This window comes from Monopterus albus, unplaced genomic scaffold, assembly GCF_001952655.1.
Source record: "Monopterus albus unplaced genomic scaffold, M_albus_1.0 scaffold105.1, whole genome shotgun sequence".
In the NCBI taxonomy this organism is placed as follows: Eukaryota; Metazoa; Chordata; class Actinopteri; order Synbranchiformes; family Synbranchidae; genus Monopterus; species Monopterus albus.
Genome location: NW_018127985.1, coordinates 46,525 through 67,468, shown reverse-complemented (window position 1 = coordinate 67,468; position 20,944 = coordinate 46,525). Strand labels below are relative to the sequence as shown.

The 20,944-nt window shown below is 40.9% G+C and overlaps 2 protein-coding genes across 4 annotated transcripts in view; one reads left to right on the top strand and one right to left on the bottom strand.

The window, feature by feature from the left end:
• ngdn (neuroguidin, EIF4E binding protein) overlaps positions 1-8,215 on the top strand; it is a 13,411-nt gene extending 5,196 nt beyond the window's left edge. The window contains exons 4-11 of the mRNA XM_020610493.1: positions 1,552-1,689; positions 1,790-1,874; positions 2,937-2,989; positions 3,169-3,286; positions 3,449-3,623; positions 6,270-6,423; positions 6,798-6,861; positions 7,462-8,215. Coding sequence (XP_020466149.1) covers positions 1,552-1,689; positions 1,790-1,874; positions 2,937-2,989; positions 3,169-3,286; positions 3,449-3,623; positions 6,270-6,423; positions 6,798-6,861; positions 7,462-7,487 — 813 coding nt within the window. The 3' untranslated portion in view covers positions 7,488-8,215. The remainder of the gene's footprint in view (positions 1-1,551; positions 1,690-1,789; positions 1,875-2,936; positions 2,990-3,168; positions 3,287-3,448; positions 3,624-6,269; positions 6,424-6,797; positions 6,862-7,461) is intronic.
• A 90-nt stretch (positions 8,216-8,305) lies between these two features.
• The window catches only part of pabpn1 (poly(A) binding protein, nuclear 1), a 43,761-nt gene continuing 31,122 nt past the window's right edge, over positions 8,306-20,944 (bottom strand). For 2 of the 3 annotated variants that reach the window (XM_020610494.1, XM_020610497.1), the window contains exons 5-7: positions 18,093-18,180; positions 17,208-17,359; positions 8,306-8,612 (exon numbers count right to left, since the gene is read on the bottom strand). In XM_020610494.1, coding sequence (XP_020466150.1) covers positions 8,417-8,612; positions 17,208-17,359; positions 18,093-18,180 — 436 coding nt within the window. In that variant the 3' untranslated portion in view covers positions 8,306-8,416. Of the gene's footprint in view, positions 9,356-17,207; positions 17,360-18,092; positions 18,181-20,944 lie in introns of all 3 variants that reach the window. The other variant, XM_020610495.1, reaches the window with a different exon arrangement.

Here is a 20,944-nt window from a genome sequence, read left to right as displayed (position 1 = left end):
CACTGAACCCCCAGTTGTTCCTGGTGATGTCACTGGTGTGTGAATGCGTGAGTGCTTGGGAGTGCGGATGGGTGAATGGCCGAATAATGTGAAAGTGCTTTGAGTGTGCTGTAAAAAGCATAGAAAGGCGCTATACAAGTATAAGACCATTTACCATTTACCTGGCCAATAAAGCTGATTCTGATTCTGACTACAGCTCCGCCTTCAACACAGTTATCCCCCACAAGCTTACCCAGAAACTGTCCACACTCCTGGACTTTCTGACTAACCACGCATTTCCTAACTGTGCATATGACAAATAAACACTTTGACCTTGACATACTCCCTCCATCTTTGCCTACCTGGTACTTTATTTAACTCCTCCTAAGGGGTGCCAAAATGTAGCTTCCAGAACGCACCTCCAAAGAATGCACACCAAAGTGGAAACACAGAACTTATGACTGTTACTTGACTCGACACATTTCTGTAGGTTCATATAATGGAAAAACTCCTATTGACTGTATAAAAGATGGACACCCTGGCAGCTTCCAGAAATAAAGCCACCGTGGGTCCATCAACCCCTGGTGCCCGGTTGCAGTATAGGTCATAAATCCTGCCTCCTCCATGTTTGTGGATGGGACATGAGCAAAAACAAAAACTTCAAAGTACAAATGAAATACATTTTGCCAGAGATGATTCTGTGGTTTTTGGTAGACATCACATTAATGTGAGTACAAGTAGTAATTTCTCTGGTATGGTTGTGTTTTTGTTTGTTTTTTGGGATAATCAGGATAATCACCTTTATTTAGCCAAGTATGTCACACACAAGGAATTTGTTTCCAGCACAGAACCGTGAACAATGTTCAGTGGTGGTCTGATGCTGTCACTCAGTTACTTGGTTGCTACTCTGCAAAATCTGGTTGCAAAATACCAAGATGACAGCCACTGTAATGACGATGCTGTATATTGGCTTCAGTCTTGTATAATGGAGGGAAGTGGTGTCACATCTTTTATATAAAGCCTATGGAACATCAGGTATGTTATTATGGACTTGCAACTGGGTCAAGCAGGTTAAAGTCTCTAGGTTCACTACATGTCTCTTGCTCATTTGGTTAATTTGATTATACAGTAAATGGGTTTATATTTGTACAGGGCTTTTCTATGCATTGCAGCACACTCAGAATCCTTTCACACTATTTGGCCATTCACCCCTTCACACACACACCGGTGTCATCACTGGGAGCAATGGAGTGGAGTGGACAAGCCGGGAATCGAATCGGTAATTTTCCGGGTAGGAGACGACCCACTCTACCTCCTGAGCCACAGGTGCCCTGCGGTACTATGTGATAGCACTTTCCTCTCATCTCTCTGTAATAGAAGCAGTCTACTTTTCTAAAAATTGTTTTCATGCAAGGTTGAGTTGGGACTATTACTGGAAAATGGATTACTTGAAACTCTGCTCTCTAAAGGGATGTGTAACTCACCTTAAAATGAATAAAGGTGTTGCATGTAAAAGGAGCTTAATGTTACAACTGACACATTAAGCTGAAATGTCTGTCTGTCTGTCTGCAGGGTTTATCTTTCTTGGATCTTCGGTATCACCTGCTGCTCTTCTACCTTCAGGACCTCACTCACCTCATCAACATCAAGACCGAAGGGGGCAAAATAAAAAACAGTGAAGCTTTGAACAGAGTGGTCACAGTCCGAACAGTGAGATTTTGGAATATTAGTGTTTTTTTTTTGTTTTTGTTTCTCATCTGTCTAGCTGACACACTATTTCATAATTTTGGCCCCTTTATTTTTTTTAAAGGTCTTGGATAAGATGCGACCCCTAGACCACAAAATGAAGTACCAGATTGATAAGCTGGTGCGCACAGCTGTTACTGGCAGTTTAGGTAAGACTTATGTGGTGCTGTCTGTGATCAGTCAAAACATTTTATTCTATTTGTGTACATAGTTTCCTACCATTCATGTTTCACAAGCTTCTTCACATAACACATTTGATGTTTGAGATGGCTGAATAAATATCACTGGCCGCAGAGTTTGTCATCTCTGCAGTGAATCAGGTGGAAGAAAGGAGCAGGAGTTCAGCTGCCAAAGACATGCATAAATTCACAGAAATAGGCAAGCAAAAACAGGAGCACTAATGATGGTAAAACAGCACAGACTTTATTCCAAACTAAAGCTTTTTGGCATTAATGCACCTTCCTCACAGCTTCTAATACAACAAATGGTCTGCTTGGTTATATACACCCCGGGAGCACCCTGAAATGTGCAAATAGGATTCTTAAAGTCTTCAACCCTGCAAACTTAATGAAAAATATTATTTAGAGTAGAGAGACCTAAGAAAGGACTAGTCATTTTGAAATATCAACTGTAAAGAGACTATCATAATAAAAACCAATAATCAATAGAGACACCAAACAGCAAAATGCTGTAGTGGAAAGTATGTTTCTATTGGTCATTGCTTTGGTGCACCCAAAGTGTGTGTATATATACAAGTTGGCCATTGTATTAATAGCTCTGTGGAAGGCGCAGTGGTGATGTCCGCTTTAGTTTGGAGTAAAGTCTGGGCTGCTTCACCCTCATTAGCGCTCCTGTTTTTTTTTAAGTATCTTTTGCCTATTTCTGAGAACTACTGTGTGTCGGGTTGTGGGTGAGTGAATGCCCCACTGACTGTCATCTGAGCAGCATGTTGCACATGAAAACACTGGACACACCCCCTCTCCTAAATGAACAGCGAAAGTACAAGATAAAGAGCATAACTACACATTAACCGAACTACATACTGGAATCACATACACAGGCATAAAGACAGATTCAACAGATCCATTCAGCCATCTGGAGACATAATCCAGTTTAACCAGTCAGATCAGCTGGTTGGCTCTTGCTCACCAAGGAGAGGGATGTGCGTGCAGTCCTCTTAACCACAATCTCTTATGCCTGTGTCTATTTAGCTGAAAATGACTTGCTGCAGCTACGTCCCAATCCTGATAATCTCATCAACAAAGTAAGTCGCTGTAGTGGAAAAACTCTTAATCTAGAAAAAAAAAAAATCATGTTTGTTTCCCTTGCATGATAATTGTTCAAAGACATATCAGTCAGGCTACCAGTGACTTTATCAATTAAACAAAAATAGAGTTTGTGCAGAGTTTGTCAGAACATTTTGGGATGCTTATCAATCACCAGCTGAATGAGTCTGAGGAATCTGAAGATGAAGCTAAGAGAAAGGCCAGCTCAGAGAGGAAAGCCCCCCACGCTCCTGGCAAGAAATATGTACCTCCAAAGATTGCTCCAGTGCATTATGGTAAGGTTGGGATTCCTTTTTACTAATGCTTGGCATAAAAATATTTGTCAAATCTTCATTTTTATTAATAAATAAGGTTTCCTTTGAGTAATCTGATTTAGCCATGCAGTCAAAGATCCATTTCTTCTTGTTTACAAGAAGGGTTTGTTTTGTGCCCTGTAGATGGGGACCTGATGGAGGCAGACAGGAGAAATGCTCAGGTGGAGCACCAGCGACAAGCAGCTCTGAGGAGCTCTGTGATCCAGGAGCTGAGGCAGCAGTACAGCGACGCCCCTGAGGAGATCATTGATGCACGAGATTTTCAGAGAGAACGGGAGAGCCGTGAGGACATACACAGGTGTTTACTTTATTCTTCGTACGCTGCTAAACACATCCAAGATCACATGGGTAATCTGAATATTTTTGTTTTTCAAACCCCACCTGAGTGGTGGATAAAAAAAAAAAGATGAATTCAACCATTCAAGACAAGTGCGTGCTCCTGTGGTTATTGACCAGATAATTTACAGTGGAAACCATGATCATCTGGTTGGCCTCTAACGCACATGTCCAAAGAGAGATGTCAGTTTTTCACCCGGAGTGAGAGTCTGCTGGAGGGCTGGGAGTAATGTAATGATTTCATTTGTATGTAAAGCAACTCTGCAAAAATGCAGTGGGATGAATGGCAAAATAGTGGCTGATGAATTACATTTAAATCCTTAATGTCATCACGACTGCAAGTCCACTGCTTTGATATGATGGTATAATTTGTATTTTCTCAGCTAAATCTGTAAATAGTCAACCTGTGCATGGCTGCATGCTCCTACATTCAACAGAGTGCCAAGTCAGAGCAGGACAATAAATCCACAGAGTAAAAAGAATTTGAGCACATGAGGGATTTCTAGATCATCTTTATTTATTAGGGGTACAAGCTCTGAAGGAGTATAGCACACCTCTTGCAATCCTGTAGCCGCCTTCTTATTATTTTTCCGTTTTATATTTCTTATGCTAAAATTTCGCCCCAATACCCCTCCCAAAGTTTTTGAGTTGTGTGCACCAAATTCAAGTTTGTTGTCTTCCAATCGGGAATAGTGTGCTATGACTTTTGGTGAAGATGTGATCTATGGTTTTCATACAAATTGCAAAAAACAAGCAATTTTTTTCCTATAGAAATGAATGGAAAATGACTTTTTTCCAAGTTTTTTTTTTTTTTTTTTTATCTCAGAAACTATTATAGATGATAACATCAAACTTGGTATGTCTTCTTGTGACATGACACACTGACTACAAAAACAGGACATGTATTATTCCACCTGGTGGTCATTTATAGGCGTTTTTACATTTTCATTAATAACTCGTGGCCCATGATGCCTGGAAAAAACTGCTTTTTTTCCTCTGCATTCTGTGCACGTTTCTGAAGGTTTTTGCCACTGGGACCATCCAAAATCAAAGTCTCACTTCCTGCTGCCTTTAAAAGTTCGATAAGCTAAAACAGATCAGTAGATTGCTAGGTGTCCCAAGTTTGGTTGAAATATAAGGGTCCTAAATGAGTGTGCTGAAATCCATGCACCAATAGGTGGCGCTACAGTGAACGTCAATGCCTACCTAAATTTAAAGCTGGATATTTTTGCCACTGTTTCATGTGGAAGGGTCTGTCAAAAACACAGTGACACTCCCCACTTTGTTTGGTGTAAAGTAGTTTTTTGATTTGATGTCAAGTTTTAGAATGACAGCCAATTACATTTTATGTTGTGATTTTGACTGTTTTCTGTTCATGCTCCTCCCCTTTCATTATTAGTTCCATTGCCATGGTGCCACTTGCATCATTCATTTTATCTCTCAATTATACAACAGTCCTGGACTTATAAGTGTTCGGAAAAATTGTTTTGATAGCTTTTATTGTTTCTTAATTGGATATGTTTTAGTTTTAAGTCCCTTGTTCAGCCCCTCTTGAGATATTTCCTCTATCATTTCATACTGTTCTGGCACGGTAATGTTTCTGTCACACATGTCATGTCTGACATTTACAATCAGAGTAAAATAAAGCGGTCCATCTCATCTCCCTGTGTCTGTCACAGAGAAGATCAGAGCTTTTTATATGTGCAGGACATACAGAGAATCGAAATACTGTTTTTCTCTCACCTAGTATTGAATGCCATACCATTTAGGAATCTAAAATAGAATAAAAGTAGAGTAAAAATAGACTAAAAAGAATAAGAAAACTAAGTCAAAGTGATTAGGATAAAACTAAAGAGTACAACCTCATAGGCTATGAATCAAACCATGTACAATCAGTGACAGTAGTGCAAAATAATAACAAGAAGATTGTCAGATGGTTGTGAGATTGAGATGCACATGGACAGTAGTGAACCACACATTGTCAATCCATGTCTCTCTGTTATATATATATATACACACATACACACACACACACATATCTCTGGCTGGCTTTGTTTTTCTCTGTCACTTGCTCTGCTAGAGGCCTTGTATGTATTGTGTTGTATTATGTCCCAGTTCAGCCAAATCTCACATCATCCTCTACATGTTTCAACAAACATGCCGTCACTGGGTCTTACTTCATCTTGTGTGGAAAAACCATGTACTGTTATACTCATCAAGTCTGACCACCAGCTCAGTGACGATGGCGCACAGCTGGGTAGTGCGAGAGGAGGTGGTGGCAGGGGTCAGAGCTTGTGCACCTAAAATTTCTGCAAAAAGGTTTTATTCTCTAGTTTAGCGTCGTTCATGACTAGATGATTCCACGTACCAGCAGTAGACACATATAGGCTTATTGCTGATGAGGTGACATACAGGATATACTCTGTTAAGTGCTGTATGGGGTAGCTTTTACAGATTTCATTTCTTTAACAGTCCTTTTAGACACAGAAGAAACCAGTCAAGTTGTTTCATAGCTATCACATATCACAACATATTTGGCATGCACATAGCAAAAATATAAAGTACCAGCTTCAAGATAGAGGTTTTGACTGTCTCTACTTCTTCACAGGAAAAATTATGAGGAGTCAATGATGGTGCGTCTCAGCATGCCGAAGAGTCAGAGAAATGCAAGGAAGAGAGGTGTGCCGGCCATGTCCAGCCAGCTGAGCAGCATCACACATTTCAGTGACATCACGGCACTGACAGGTGGCGTGGGCGGCCAGGTGAGCCTTTACAGGAACATCAGACACGGCTCAGGCCCGGTTAGTTTGGAGATTAGGCAAAGATTTAAGAGATTGGCTCTGGTGGATTGTAAATTTCCAGGTTGCCATCAAGCAGCTCACCTTGAGTTTGTTTGGCACATGAATGTCATCCATCTATTATATATACCACTTATCCTGTTGATCCCGCTCTGGACTGCTTTTTGTCTCAGTTCATTGTGTGATGTTAAAAAAAACCTAATGAGACAGTGAGTCTTTGCTTGTGATCTGCTCCATGGTGTGGAAAGTTAATACTTTATTGCATTTATTGAGACCTGGAATGTCCATGTAGACCACATTATGTGGCTGCTGTGTCTGACACTGTTTCGTTGGTGCAGGATGGAGAGAACACTAGCCCCAAGAAAAAGAAGAAACTCATGAAAAAGAAAACCAAGAGGAGAGGTGAGGACATCAAGTATACTAGACAGTCCAGATTCATTCAGATTATTTCTTTGTCTTGAATCTGTTAGTGCTACTACTCCAGCATTGGCTGTGCAGTCAGTCTACATTTAGCAGCACTTTACTCTTTGCTGTGTCATAACCAGAGGTGGAAAATAACTAAGTTACATCTATTCAGTCTAAGGATTATTTTGAAGTATTTCTTTTTCTGCTGCTTCATAATTCACTGCATTTTAGAAGCTAATATACTTTTACTGCACTACACTTATCTGAAAATGTTACTTTTGAGGTCAAAAGAATACAGCATAATCATTAGGCTGTTGATTTTATCATTAGCTCCACCTTTACCAGCTGCAACATTAAAAGGGCTGAACAAAATAATGAATCAGTAAATATACTTTGTGTGAAATGTGCCATTCTGAATGAGTACTTTTACATGTTTAAGTATATTTTTACTTAAAGCTGAGTTTTTCCTACCTTTACTTGAGAAAACCATCACTGGCCATGACTGTCTTCAGTATGTGCCAGTAACCTAATTGTCAAATATTAAGCTTTTATTTGCATTTTCATCATTTCCTAGACATAACAGACTTCTTTTTGCAGCTTTCAGGAAGCACAGATACACCTGAACTGTGACGTGCAATGGAGGCCAGAGGATTTTTTTTTTTTTACCAAGAGCCACCACTTACACATCGACTTTCTCATTTGAATAAACATTTATAATCAGTACGTTTGACGTTTTATTTTCCTTCATCAAAGCACAGACAGATTAGGTAATAGACCATCATTCAGCCAAAAACAGTTACATTTAAAAAAAAATTTTTTAACTCTTACTGTAAATGCTGCTATGAAGCTTGAGACACTAAGTCAGTCATTTCCAAATATTGCATTTACAAAGAACCCATTGATTCTGGTTTGGGCTACATGCAGACCTGCCAATACTAAATGATTCACTAAACCCTGTGATATTACTTGCTAGGGACCAGTTTGACACTTAAATACTTGTAGATGGAAGCAGACCAAAGGAGTGCGGCTATAAGTGATTTTACACCACCATGCAGAATTCTTCAGGACAAAGTCACACACAAAGTTATTTTTACACAATGTCTTTATTTTTTTTCCTAATTACAGACTTGTGGGGTAAAAATAAAAATAAAAAAGCAAAACATTTGTTCAAACCCATTTCCCCTAAAAGAAAAACAAACCCCACCCTCAACTTTCCCTGCCCCAACGCAACAGCTCCAGCGCACTCCGTTTATTAAATTAAATGATGCCACTGGCTCGTTAGCCTCACACAAGCCCGGTCTGCACTGAAACGGGGGCACCATCCAGACTGCACTGTACACCCTCTACCAAACACCCTGGCCTCTGGTCCTGCCCGCCTCACTCTCTCTCTCTGCACTCAGCTGTGTTGGTTCCGGCTCTTTGAGTAGAAATTGTGTTGGGTTGGCTGCCGCTTACGTGCCATCTGTACTGCAGTGTGTTGTGCATTCAATAGGTGTGTGTGTGTGTGTGTGTGTGTGTGTGTGTGTAAGAGTGAGAAGAGCACAAAGCATCATCAGCGTTTGCTGTTGTAGTAAATGCCCCCCGCCGCGGGCCTGTGGTCACCCTGCCCCCCTCCCCCTCCCCCCCACACGGACAGGATGGGGGGAGTGTGCATAGCAGGAGCAGAGAGCGAGAGAGACGCTGCGGAGACAGTGGGGGGGGCCGGCGCCACCTGGGTAGGGGTCGTCAGCCTCCACTGGTCCTGAAACCTGAAACGACAAGAAGTGGTCTAATATACAGAGAGAGGAAAAGGAGAGGGGAAGGAGGATGAGAGACAGGAGACATGGAAGGAAGGAGGTGGGGTGGGGGTATCACAAACTGTCAATGGGGGCATCTAACAAAAACAGTAAGGGTGGGTAGGGGTGTAGAGAACTGCAGGTACAGGAGGGGTGGATGTTGGAAGGTAATGACACACTCCACAAACTTAAAACACCATTCTGGATAGTGATAGTTTCACATATGAGTAGCACATTAAACTTAAGACAACACTATCTTTTCATGCTGTCCCCCCCGCCCCCTTTTGTTGGTGGTGACAGGTGAGTGGGGTGGGTTGTGTTGGTGATGGTGTGAAAGGTGGAGGTCACAGCCAGACCAAAGGAGACATCTGCAGCCTGAGATACCACCCCAAACAAAACCCAATAGAAACATGTGCCACTGTTTCTTCCCCAGTGGCCAACTGATACCTTACCAGGACTGACTGCATCAATCTGGGCACACTCACGCTCACACACAATCGCACACTGCAGCAGTCAGTCTCTGTCCACGAGAGGCTTTTCTCCTTTTTTGTCTTTTTTCTCTCTTCTGGGGTTCTCTTCCTTTATTGTTGGGGTACAGGGTGGGGCTTTTCATTGACTGTTTTCTAAATGGGAACAGAGGGTTGATAATAATGGAGTGTTGGAGGGAGGAGGGTGTTTAGTAAGGGGAATACCACGATGTTGATCGCCCTCGGCCCCTGGAAAAGAGAGAGAAAAAGAGGGTGAGTTTTTTTCTGTTTGGAAGATGGACACCAATTTTCTGGTGTGATAGAATAAAATAGGTATGTGTATGTGTGTGACTGTGGGCAGAGACAGGCTCTGCTGAAATTTCAGTCCTATACGTAAAGTGAAGGGGACAGAATATATCGATATAAAAATTAACAACAGTGTTTAGGACAGTGTTCACAAATATCTAGATAGACGCACCATCTTTAAAGGTACTGTGCCTTTGGTCGTAGAACAGATCAATCTGGAGTAATAAGGCTGAAAAGAAGCTGAGAGCAGCTTTGTGAAGAGATGAAAAGTGTTTTATTTTCCAGATAATAGGAGAACTAAATTAGTGTGAGGGGGTAGCAAAGGCACTCTCTCTCCCTCTTTCTCTCTCTCTCTGTTCGAGAGCCGCCTCGGGGGTCACTGTGGGGGAAGACTGAGGACAGACAGCGCCACACACAGCCCCAGCAGGGTATGGTGTACACACACACACACACACACACACACACACACACACACACCGAAGGCAGGTATCTTCGTCCGTCTCATACACGAACCGTTCAGTGGTGGAACACAAACAGGTCACACTGGGACTGAACTCGGTGGTTGATAGGCTCAATGCTCAGCTCAGGCTGCAGTAATGAACCCTCATTTCTGGGAGTGAACACTGTACAGGTGGATCTGAGTGGGAGTACATGTGTGTTGGGGTGAACGGTGGGGTGTATGGTTGGTGGTTCATGCAAGGACACGCTCTACACAAGCAGAGAAATATTTCTGGCAGCCAGAGACCTAATTGTAAACATGGAGTTTCTTCTGTCAGGGTGTAAGACAAATGCCACCATTTGTTGGAGTTATCTATGAAACTGGCAGATGTGATTCTGCACACAAAGCACAGTTAAGTCAGCCCTTCTTTAAACAATGCCAATCAACACAGTGATAATGAAATGCATCACTTAATCAGAGCCAAGCACTGAACGCCCCCTGAGCTCACAATCAATGCAAAGACTTGGAACAGGCTAGGGCTAGGCGGAATGTCGACTTTGTAAGGTATATCAATAGAATTTCAAGCGAGCTGTAGTATGAGACAGTACCTTTTATACCGATACTAATGTTGTGTTACACAACCCGTTTGGTGCTTGCATCTCTCCTCTCCGTGTCTTTCTGAAAACCACAGTGAAAACCCTGCTCCACTCTTGCTCACAATTTCACTTGCAACATAGGAGATACAATGCCAGTCTGTGCTACTGAAGCAGCCCTGCTTTGTAAAAAAAAAAATCTCTTCCACCATTTACAACAGTGCCATAAACTGTGGTACAAAGAGTGTTCAACACTGTACAGCTGCCGCAACCTCGGCTGTGAGGTCTTTCCCGCCTGAAAAGCTGTCTTCCCTGAAAGAAATCACACTGCAAGCTTCATTTACCCATGGTGTGCCTTATGAAAAGAAGTGATGTGATATGACTAAAGCGGTGGCCAACCACACATCCTTAAAGATATGATCCCTGCTGCAACAGTGGAACAAGGAGGCTTTAAAAAGCTTCTAAAAACCACAAATCCAAAATACCAGTTCCAACTATTCTGCAAGAGAAACGGCATTGCCAGACATGTGCATTGAGGTCAGAGAGCCTTACGATCGGCTCACAAAAGAGGCTTCTTTCGCACTGACAAATGATGTGTGGCAAGCAGGATAAATGAGCCATATAGGAGTTTGACAACCAAAAATGGCAGCAACACTGTTAAAGTGGTGAAACTGAAGAAGTGGCTCAGGATGCATCAACTTCACCTAGCCACTGGTGAGTGCACTGTACTGAGTGGCCTGGCATCTATTTTTCCCCAATCATGCTAATTAAAACAACTGTCTGCAGTAGTATGCCTAATGATCATATTAGGGCTACGTGGGAGTCAACTGGTAGGTGAAGCAACACACAAACATGTCGTTTAATCACATACCCCTGTAGGTAACCTGCCTCTTTAAATAAATAAGAAAATGAAAAAGATAACATTTTTCAATCCTGTATTACAAACAGGCAGACTTTACTGTCTCACATCTGATGTGCATCTACCTCATGTAAATTTGATTATATACACTTTTACACAATTTAAAGCTCCATATTTTCAAATAGGGAAGGAAACGCTATCCTTGCTAATTATTTTGACATGCTTGTGACATCTCATGTGCCTCTGACTTACTAGTGTTGTACGGTGTACTGATGATAGAAGGGTACTGCAATAGCCGGCCGTTTAAAAACTGTACTATACCCTGTTTTATAAGTATCTGTACTTGAATGACAGTTGTAAGAAGAGCTGTATATCCTAAGTCACGTCGATGTGGGACAGCAGGCAACACTTTGCTTCCATTCACTCCAGGAAGAGCAGGTGTGCCAACTGTTTTTTCTTCCTCTCATACTGTTCTCTCTGTACACCACAGGCAGTGTTGCCAGATGTTTCTATATAGAGGTACAATCAATAATTGTAAAAATTCCCTAAATCTACGATAGTTTCATGCCATAGTTTAACAGCATGGGGCCGATTTGGAACCAGTCTGGTTATTCATTTTATATATACATCACAGAAAATGGATCTTGGATCTGTAGTAAATGAGCCAGTCCACATCTTTAATGAGATCTCGTGAAACTGCCGCTGTCACCTCCTCGCTAATGGTGCAACCGTCGCTTTTCAGCTATTGATCATGTTAGCTAAGCTAGTTTGCAGTTTGATAAGTTATTACACAAAAGAAAGCAAGGTTAAAAGAAAACACAAAGAAGACACAGATGAACCAAAACCTATGCAACATCAGGCACAACTTTACGGCAGTTCATGGGAACCAGACCCTATTTTCAAGGGATGGCGGACACATGTTATGGGGAACAGGACTAAGGCTTTTTGTCACTGTTGTAATATCCATATGGTTTCCAAAATTTGTGTCCTCAAGAACCATGCCAAGGGAGCCAAAACACAAAGAAAAGGTCAAATCTCTTGCCGCAAATCAAACATTTTTTTCAGTGCCTACACTTTTTGTCAAGTGTCCTGAGATTACTTTTGTTGTGATTTGCGCTATAAAAATAAACTTGAATTGAATTACAGCAAACTAATGAAAAGCAGAGGTTTGACATGCAGTGAAAACAGCTGAGATTAAGCTAGCTGGATTTTAGCTGAACATAACGTTGCAATGAGAGCTACTGACCACTTAGTAGATGTGATTAAATAAATTTTCAATGACTCAAACTGCCCAGGCTGTGAATTTAGGCTGCACCAAGGCAACAAACATCACAAAGCATGTCCCTGGGGACTGCTACTCTGAAGACTTGTCAGAAATTCTGCAACAGAAAAAAACTCAGTATACTTGTTGATAAATCTACAAATATACACACAGTTAAGAATCTTTGCATTGTTGTTCCTTTTTTTGATGACCATTCAAAGTCAGTGCAAACATCGTTGGAAATTTGCCCAGATTGTTTGATGAACAGCGGCAGACGGCTGATTGAAGGTGCCATGCTGTACAGCTTTACACAGAGACGATGGAATCTTTCACAACTGCAAGTGTGGATCTGGATAATAGTGGGCTTTGTTTCAATTCCCAGGCATCTGAAAAATGACTTTCCTGGTCCACACAGTGCAACGATGCATCTGCCATTCACTGCATCTGTGCAAAAGTGAGGCATCCAAACAGCTGCCCCAAAACTGAAGATTTGGCAAGGGATATACATTGTTATGGCACAGATTAAGAGATTTGAAGAATTCTCCCATGTTGAGCCTCTGAAAATTCTGATACCATCAGACTCATTGGCTCTCTCTTCAACAAGTTGTCAAGTGCATCGACTCACAGTGGACCACGTTTTGGCTGCCCTTTTTTTTTTTTTTTTTTTTTACTCATATTGGTTTTCTCAAACCTTTGTCTCTGCATGAGATTTATAGTTTATATGCTGCCAAAACCGCTGTTTTTATTTTTATTGAAGCAAATGCTGCAGAGAATATTTCTAGGGCTCAACCTGATTTACATGAAAATGCATATCATGTATCGCCATTCAGCCTAAAAATACAGATATGATTTTTTGGTCCATATCACCCACCCCTAGAACAGGCTGTGCGCGTTGTTGCTCACTGCAGGTGTATGCCCACATAATGACAAGGCACCAGTGAGAGTGTGTCTAGGTTTGGACTGTAGCCTGACTGACTGCAGAGTAGGAATGAATTCCTCATGTAGCAACCAGTCAGCACTTCTCAGTAAACACTCATCAAGGCCAGTCAAGTGAATGACTGCTTCTCTGCATGCTAGCTCCAATACATATTAACTAATACTGTTAGATAGTGGAAAGACACACTATGTAGTTATCAGAGATATCCTGGAAAGGTGGCTTCTGTTTTGATGAGTACAATCATTCTGGTCAAATGACTATTGGCGGCAACAACAGAAATGATATCATGATGTTGGAGCTGCCTGGTTCAATCTGAATGATACAACTTTAACATAATCAAACATTTAAACTTTTAGTTTGTGTGTTTTTAGGTGACTGTACTAATTTTGCTCTTCTGATCGACGAGATATCCAGTCTTATTTTTATTATTGTCACAACACAGCAAATCAGCCAGACAGAACTTGAAAGTTCAGCAATCCCAATCCGTCAAATGCAAATAGCAAATACAGTGTACCAAGTCTTTTGGTTTCAGAACTTTCAGCTTCACTGTCAAATCCCTCTCAACTTCTCCCCAAGTTTCTCTGCCTTGTCCTGCAGCTTTGGCCAAATCCCAGTGAACAAACTGGCAGGGTTAGGATTTCTTGTATGTGCGGGAGTACATGCAGTCATTAAACAACCTTGAGCTTCAAATACTTATCACACAGAGCAACAAACAGGGATGGAAACCTTCACTTGTTACTTAAAGACAGCCTCACCGACATGGAAATTCTTTGTAAAAACACAAAGATGAAATGGACTCAGGTTTATCAGAACAACTCTGTCAACTATCACTGAAATAAAGACCACTGCATGAAGAGTTTCAGGCCAAAGTAACAGCAGCAGCATTTTCTCCTGGAAAATGTTCTTTGTTGGACATTAAATATTAAACTAGGATCCAGATAACCATCTAATCAGAAGCTCTGACTCAACTCTAGGTGCATGTGAGAGAGCTGCTTGCTTGTCACCACACCTACCTCAGTCTCAAAAGAAAAAACAAGGTGGACCCATAAACAGAACTTCACCATAGGGCACATATAGAGCGGGATTACTGGTAGCCTTGATTTCTCACTGCCCCCAAGGGTTACACAGTTCACAATAAAAGTTACAATAACATATTGTTTATTACAGCCAAAACAGCCTCACATTATTTTTGCATGATCTCATTTATAATAAGTGTGCAGCTCCAGATACCTGCAAAGTGACCGAATCACATGCCATAAACATTTCAAGTTTCCAGTGCCCAAAACCATGTGTGCATTATAACCTAAACCAGAAAGATGCATAGGGCCCCATAGCAGAGCTCTGAAGCCCATCCTGTCTTTTTTTCACAAATACTGTACATTCACAGCTGATCAACACCAACCCTTTTTCCTGTTCAACATGGGGGTGGAATATTCCAGAGAGCAGGGTCAACAAACTGTGAACTGTAATTTGACTAACCCTGAAAGGGGAACTCTGAGTTTTTGGTTTCAGAACAGCTGAACAGAGATAGTTTTATCAACTCTGAGGTGATTCACTTAAGAGTTGGGCTTGAACCTAATGATTATATAACACCATCATCAATATGATACACCGTGACAATAGATAAAGACTAGAACCACCATTCAATCCTGTAGACCCAGAAATATTAGTGTGATAATGAACCGTCTATGTAATGAACATTTACCTTCACAATACACAGCGGCAGCTATGAAAGAGCCCAAGTTGGCAAACGGAGTCAAAACGCCGTTTCATTTTATTCATCGTATTGTCCACTTGTGCATTTGTTCGGCAGACTTGGATTTCTTTAATGAACGGTAAATCATACTGTTTGTTACATTTATTAAAAATATTTAAATGCTGGTTTAATTGGAGACCTCTGACTGTAGCCTCCAGTAATTTCACAGTCTGACCCAGTAACAATGATTGTGGTGATGCAAGTTGGAAAAGCATCAAGGTTAAAATAACAATGTACATTTTTAGATGGGTATTATACATTTAAAATGCTTACTTTCATGTACTAGACATGTTTAAACTTAGTTTATCCAGTTACTGAAATGCTGTTAAAACAAGATTATATGCAGGTTCAAAAATCTTTAAAGTGCATTTGGTCCCGTTTTTAAATCTTTGAGTCTTATAAACTTCACTATAATCATTCTCACTCAAATATTCACATAATCTCGCCCCCCCAAAAAACAACACTAATCTTCCAATTACATCAATAACACAATAAGTGATTACTGATAGATCAACATCTCAGTGGACAGAGCTCAACACTGATTTGTATATTTACTGTGAATCCAGTAACATAGATGGTTCAGTGATTAATAATCACAGAATCACAGTGTTCAAAGACAGGCAGTGTGTAGCTTTTATTCTGAGTCTAGGTCAAATCTAGGCTGGGTACTGCTATTTAAACGCGAGGAGGGAATGTTGTCTTTACACTGATGACTGACTGTAACCCAAGAGCTGTCTTTACTAATATGATCAAACTATTTAAGCTACTGTCCAACTGGAATTTGTATCCTTTTCTCCTGATGTAAACCCAATGAAAATGAATATGCGCCAACATGTTTTAATATGATTGTATCATTGAGGAAGTGAAACAGCATCTGCAGACTCTGCAGGAGGGAGGAGACAGAGAGAGAAAGGCTGGCTCTGTTGAAGAGAACCTGCCAGCCAGCAGGTTATATCCTTGGAGTCAGTTACCATTAAAGACATTTCTGTTGCTGGAACTGAAATTCCAGAGTTCCCCTCAAATCCGAGTGAACCAACTCCATGTTTTCAATTAACCTGCTTTCTGAAATATCCCCCAGGTCTAATGCAAGAACACCACCAGCGTCATGTTTCCCTGCTGTAGTAGGTTCTGATCACACTGATGTTCCTTACCACAGATTAAACATGCAGAGTGCATGTAAAGACCTCGGACCAATAGACTGATGTGCACTGAGCATACTGGCTTCCAGTGAAACGGTTACCGTAATTTCCGGACTATAAGCCGCACCCACTAAATTTAAGATGAACAAAACATTTTGTACATAGTGGCAGGTGTCCACGTTGTAACGTGATAATTCGACAGCCAGATCAATCGCCTGTAGCTTGAAAGCTGCATCATATGCATTTCGTTGTATGTTTTCCATGTGCATGAAGCGACAAAAGTAACGGCTTATAGTCCGGAAAGTACGGTATATGATGTGGCATGAACCAAGTCCTTCAGTCCCACAACTGTGTGTGATGGGATTTCTAACCTGGCCGCATGGCATGTTTATGTACCTGTTTTTATTCAACACTAATAAAATTATTCTCTCTGGGAAAACTCCCTGATGTTATCCAAGAATAATTTATTTCCTGATAAGCTGTCGAGTTCCTGATGTATGAAAACTATCCCTAGCCCCAATTCCTTCTGCATCCCTGTTAAATATATGAAATGTCGATCGCGATCCCCCTCGTCTTCTGACAGGACAATATTAACATTCACTATGTTCTACTGTAATTTGCTGTGTGACAGTTGATCAACTGTCCAAACCTTTTTCCTAGCTCCATCCCAAAAAATAAAACTCATTTCTCTAGCAGGTTCCAACCCTGACTGGTCAGTATGGTTTGTCTTGTTAGTCCTCAGACTCTTTTCAGGGCAAACATGCAGTGTTGTTCCAGGTGTGAGAGATGAGGTATCTCAGCGTCAGCTCACCTGAAGGCCCGTCCTCTGCCTCTGGGTGGTGTGTAGCCACTGTAGTAGCGTGCACGGGATGAGAAGCTTCCTCCACGTGATCGGAAGCGAGCCCGTGGAAAGCCACGGTCTGTGGTGCTGATACCTGGTCTGTTTGTTCTCTTAGCGCCCACCTGTGGGGCAAAGATCCAGCAGGGGACGGTTACAAGTGTAACCTTATGTTTTCAAGTTGAAAAAAATGCCAACAATTTGTGAAATGAAATAAATCGGCTTTTTTTTTTTATGCACGAAGTATTCTGAAACAATTCACAATGAAGCAAACACTTTCATTTAAATATTAAAAAAACCATAGGGACAATTATTACATCAGTCTATTACCAGACAAGCACCAGTAGTCTCCCTAACCTAAGAAGACAAGCATCAGATTTGTGCATGATGTATTATGAACGCTTTTATAATGCATAGTATCAGACAATTTTTTTTTTTTTTTTTTTTGAGTGTTAAACTCTCTCCAAAACAACTGCCATGTCCTGCATTGATCATGCATTTTCCACTAATGTCCTTGTTGGTGACACATTAGGATGCATTAGCGGTTACACTACCAACGATATGTGGTCAAATGCGTCCCAGACCAGTTCAGCAAATTGTTTCAGTCACTGGATCACAATCCACCTCGGTGGTCATTTACACTTGTATTTAGCACTGTCCAATTGCAATTTGATCACCCAAGGTGGATTTTAAAACCAGGTCTAAATAGAGCCTTTGCGTTTATGATTCTTATTATGAGAAACTGGAACACAGTCACATTGCTGTTCTTATAATGGTGTCACTTAGTAAGATGTGATTTGGGTAGGTATAGACTAGTAAAAATGTTTAAAATAAATAAAACTGATGTGAAAATCTTACCTTTATCTGCCTTCCTCTGAAAAGGGACTCATCCAAAGCCATAGCCGTCCTTACAGACTCTTTGTCTGCAAACTCAATATAGGCAAACCTGAAGAAAAAACACTCAACAACTCAACTACAGAAGCCCTCAAAGGCAAGAGTAGCAACACCCAGAGAATAACATCATCATGTATGTTTATCACTGGCATAACAATGATGTACTTAATAAGTCCTCTGTCTAATGCCGTAAAATTCAAAGATCATGAACAGTTAACTAGTAAAGGAAATGTATTCTCCCACGGGGAAATAAATCAGTTTGTAGAGCTGAAGCAGTTTCTGGCCAGAGTTCATGTGGCTCCTCAGGTCGTTCCAAACGGCAATTTTTGGGCTCTGCATATTCAATGATAATAATCGACAAATATTCAAATGTTTGCCATATGCCTGGGGGCTAACATTGTGCTACAGCTAAAAGTACATCTTTGTCCATCTGGCAGTACTTGGGGTTAAAAAAACAAAACAAAACATTTAATGTAACAGATGAACAGACAACAGATGTTCATAACAATCTGTGTGCACAGAATGTGCTACATTCGGGAAGTCAGGAGCACTTTCTTTGTAGGGGCGTGATGTTCTGAGTATTGCAAGATCGTGAGACTACGCAGGGGAATTCAATATGGCGACACGTCACTGAGCCTAAAGCTAGCCTTTTTTTTCAGACTTTATAACCCAATACTAGTATCAAACGAGCAATCCATCGGAATTACAACTGCCGACAATAACCAAAATGGACCTTTCACATACTGGAGGATATATCGGACCTGGAAGCATTCATCAACCAGTACTACATTCACTGCAGTATGGATACCGCCAATACAAACCAATAAGGATACGCCAAAACCAAGCAAACGGAAAAAGACCTCCTCTACGGATACAGGCGAGCTACAAACAACAGACATTGAGGTCAGTGTTCTAGCATCCATCAATAAGAAACTCGAATTACTGGTCACACTTCACGAGGAAATAAAAGAACTCCGGTCAAGCCTTGAATTTGCCCACAACTACATTGAAAAGTTATAGCCGTCTTAAACAACTCTCTCCAAGCATCCATCAAAACCCTCAGCGAAAAAATGGACTTCGTCACAAAAGAAAACAAAATGATGAAAGAAACAATACTGGACATTCAAACCAGAAACATGCACGATAACCTGATATTCACCGTCATTCCAGAACAATCACCCGACAACCCCGAAACACTGGTTAAGGACTTCATGAAAAACCAACTCAAAATTCCACCAGATACTGTTAATAAGATCACCTTTCACCGTGTACACCGCCTTGGTCCACGTTCCAACAAAACATCCCGGCCAATAATAGCGAAACTGGAACACTATAAGCACAAAGAACTGATTAAAAGGAAAGGAAAGGAACTGAAAGATGTTAAATAGTTCACCCCCTTTTCATCACCCTGGTCTCTTATGATCAATTCCCACGTGAAATAAACGGACGACGGAAAATCCTCTACCCCATCATGAAACAACACAGGCAGAACAACAAACGGGCAAATATCATTGTGGACAAATTATACATTGAAGGACAGCTCTATCGCGACTCAAACATTACCCCATGGCTTTTCTGATCTTCTATAGACTACCTACCAACCAGTGACTGCTACACTATAATGTTAAATAGTTCACCCCCTTTTCATCACCCTGGTCTCCCACATCCACACAGAGCAACCCCTATCCCACACGGACTGCTACAACTATCTCTTCTTTCTCTGTTATTCTGTTTGTGTTTGTTTTAATCACACCATGTTGAAATGTATACTTGTCTGTTTTTTGTACTGCTATGCTCACACTAACACACATGCATCAACCCTAGATCCCGTTAAACAGCTTTTTTTTGTTTTATTTTTGTTGTTTTTTTGTGTTCATTTATTTTATTTTTCCCCCCTTCTCCCTCCTTCCCACGTCTTCCCTCCTTTTATCTTACGAACAGATATCTATAACAAACAATCATTCAGTCGCTTAAAATAGTGTCATGGAATGTGCGTGGATTCAGGACCCAGGTTAAGAGGATTAAAATCATTAACCATCTGATAAAATTAAATGCTGATACATGCTTTTTACAAGAAACCCACCTAACAAATCCAGAATCACAAAACCTTAAATGCAAACAATTTAACCAAATATTTTCATCAACATATAACAGTAGGCAAAGAGGCGTCTCAATTTTAATTAATAAAAATATCCCATTAATTCATAATACATCTATCACTGATCCAGAAGGCAGATTTATAATTATTAACCTCTAGAGTCCCTGCGTCCTCATATGAGGACCGCACAGCTTGGGTTTCCAAAGCTCAGGACTCTAGAGGTTAAGGTATCCATTAACCAGACAATATATACACTTGCGAACATATACGGCCCCAATAATGATGATTCATCCTTTTTTCATAATTTTTTCTCATCTTTATGCAACTCAACAAATATTATTATTGCTGGTGATTTTAACACTGTTATTAACCCGGAAATTGGCCGTTCAAGCATCTCCAGCAATATAAGAAATTGGCACTCCACTGAAATAATAAAACAATATATGGAGCATTATGGACTTGGTGATAGCTGGAGAATGAGTAATCCTACATCTAGAGAATACACTTTTCCTCCCTTCATCAGTCTTTTTCTCGAATAGACCCCTTTATCAGTAATTCCTTTACCCAACATGTAACAGACACCACAATCCACTCCATTATAATTAGTGATCACGCTCCCATCTCCCTCACATTAAATATTGAAGCCCATACTACACCCTCTAGAACAGTGGTCCCCAACCTTTTTATCACTGCGGACCGGTCAACGCCTGACAATATT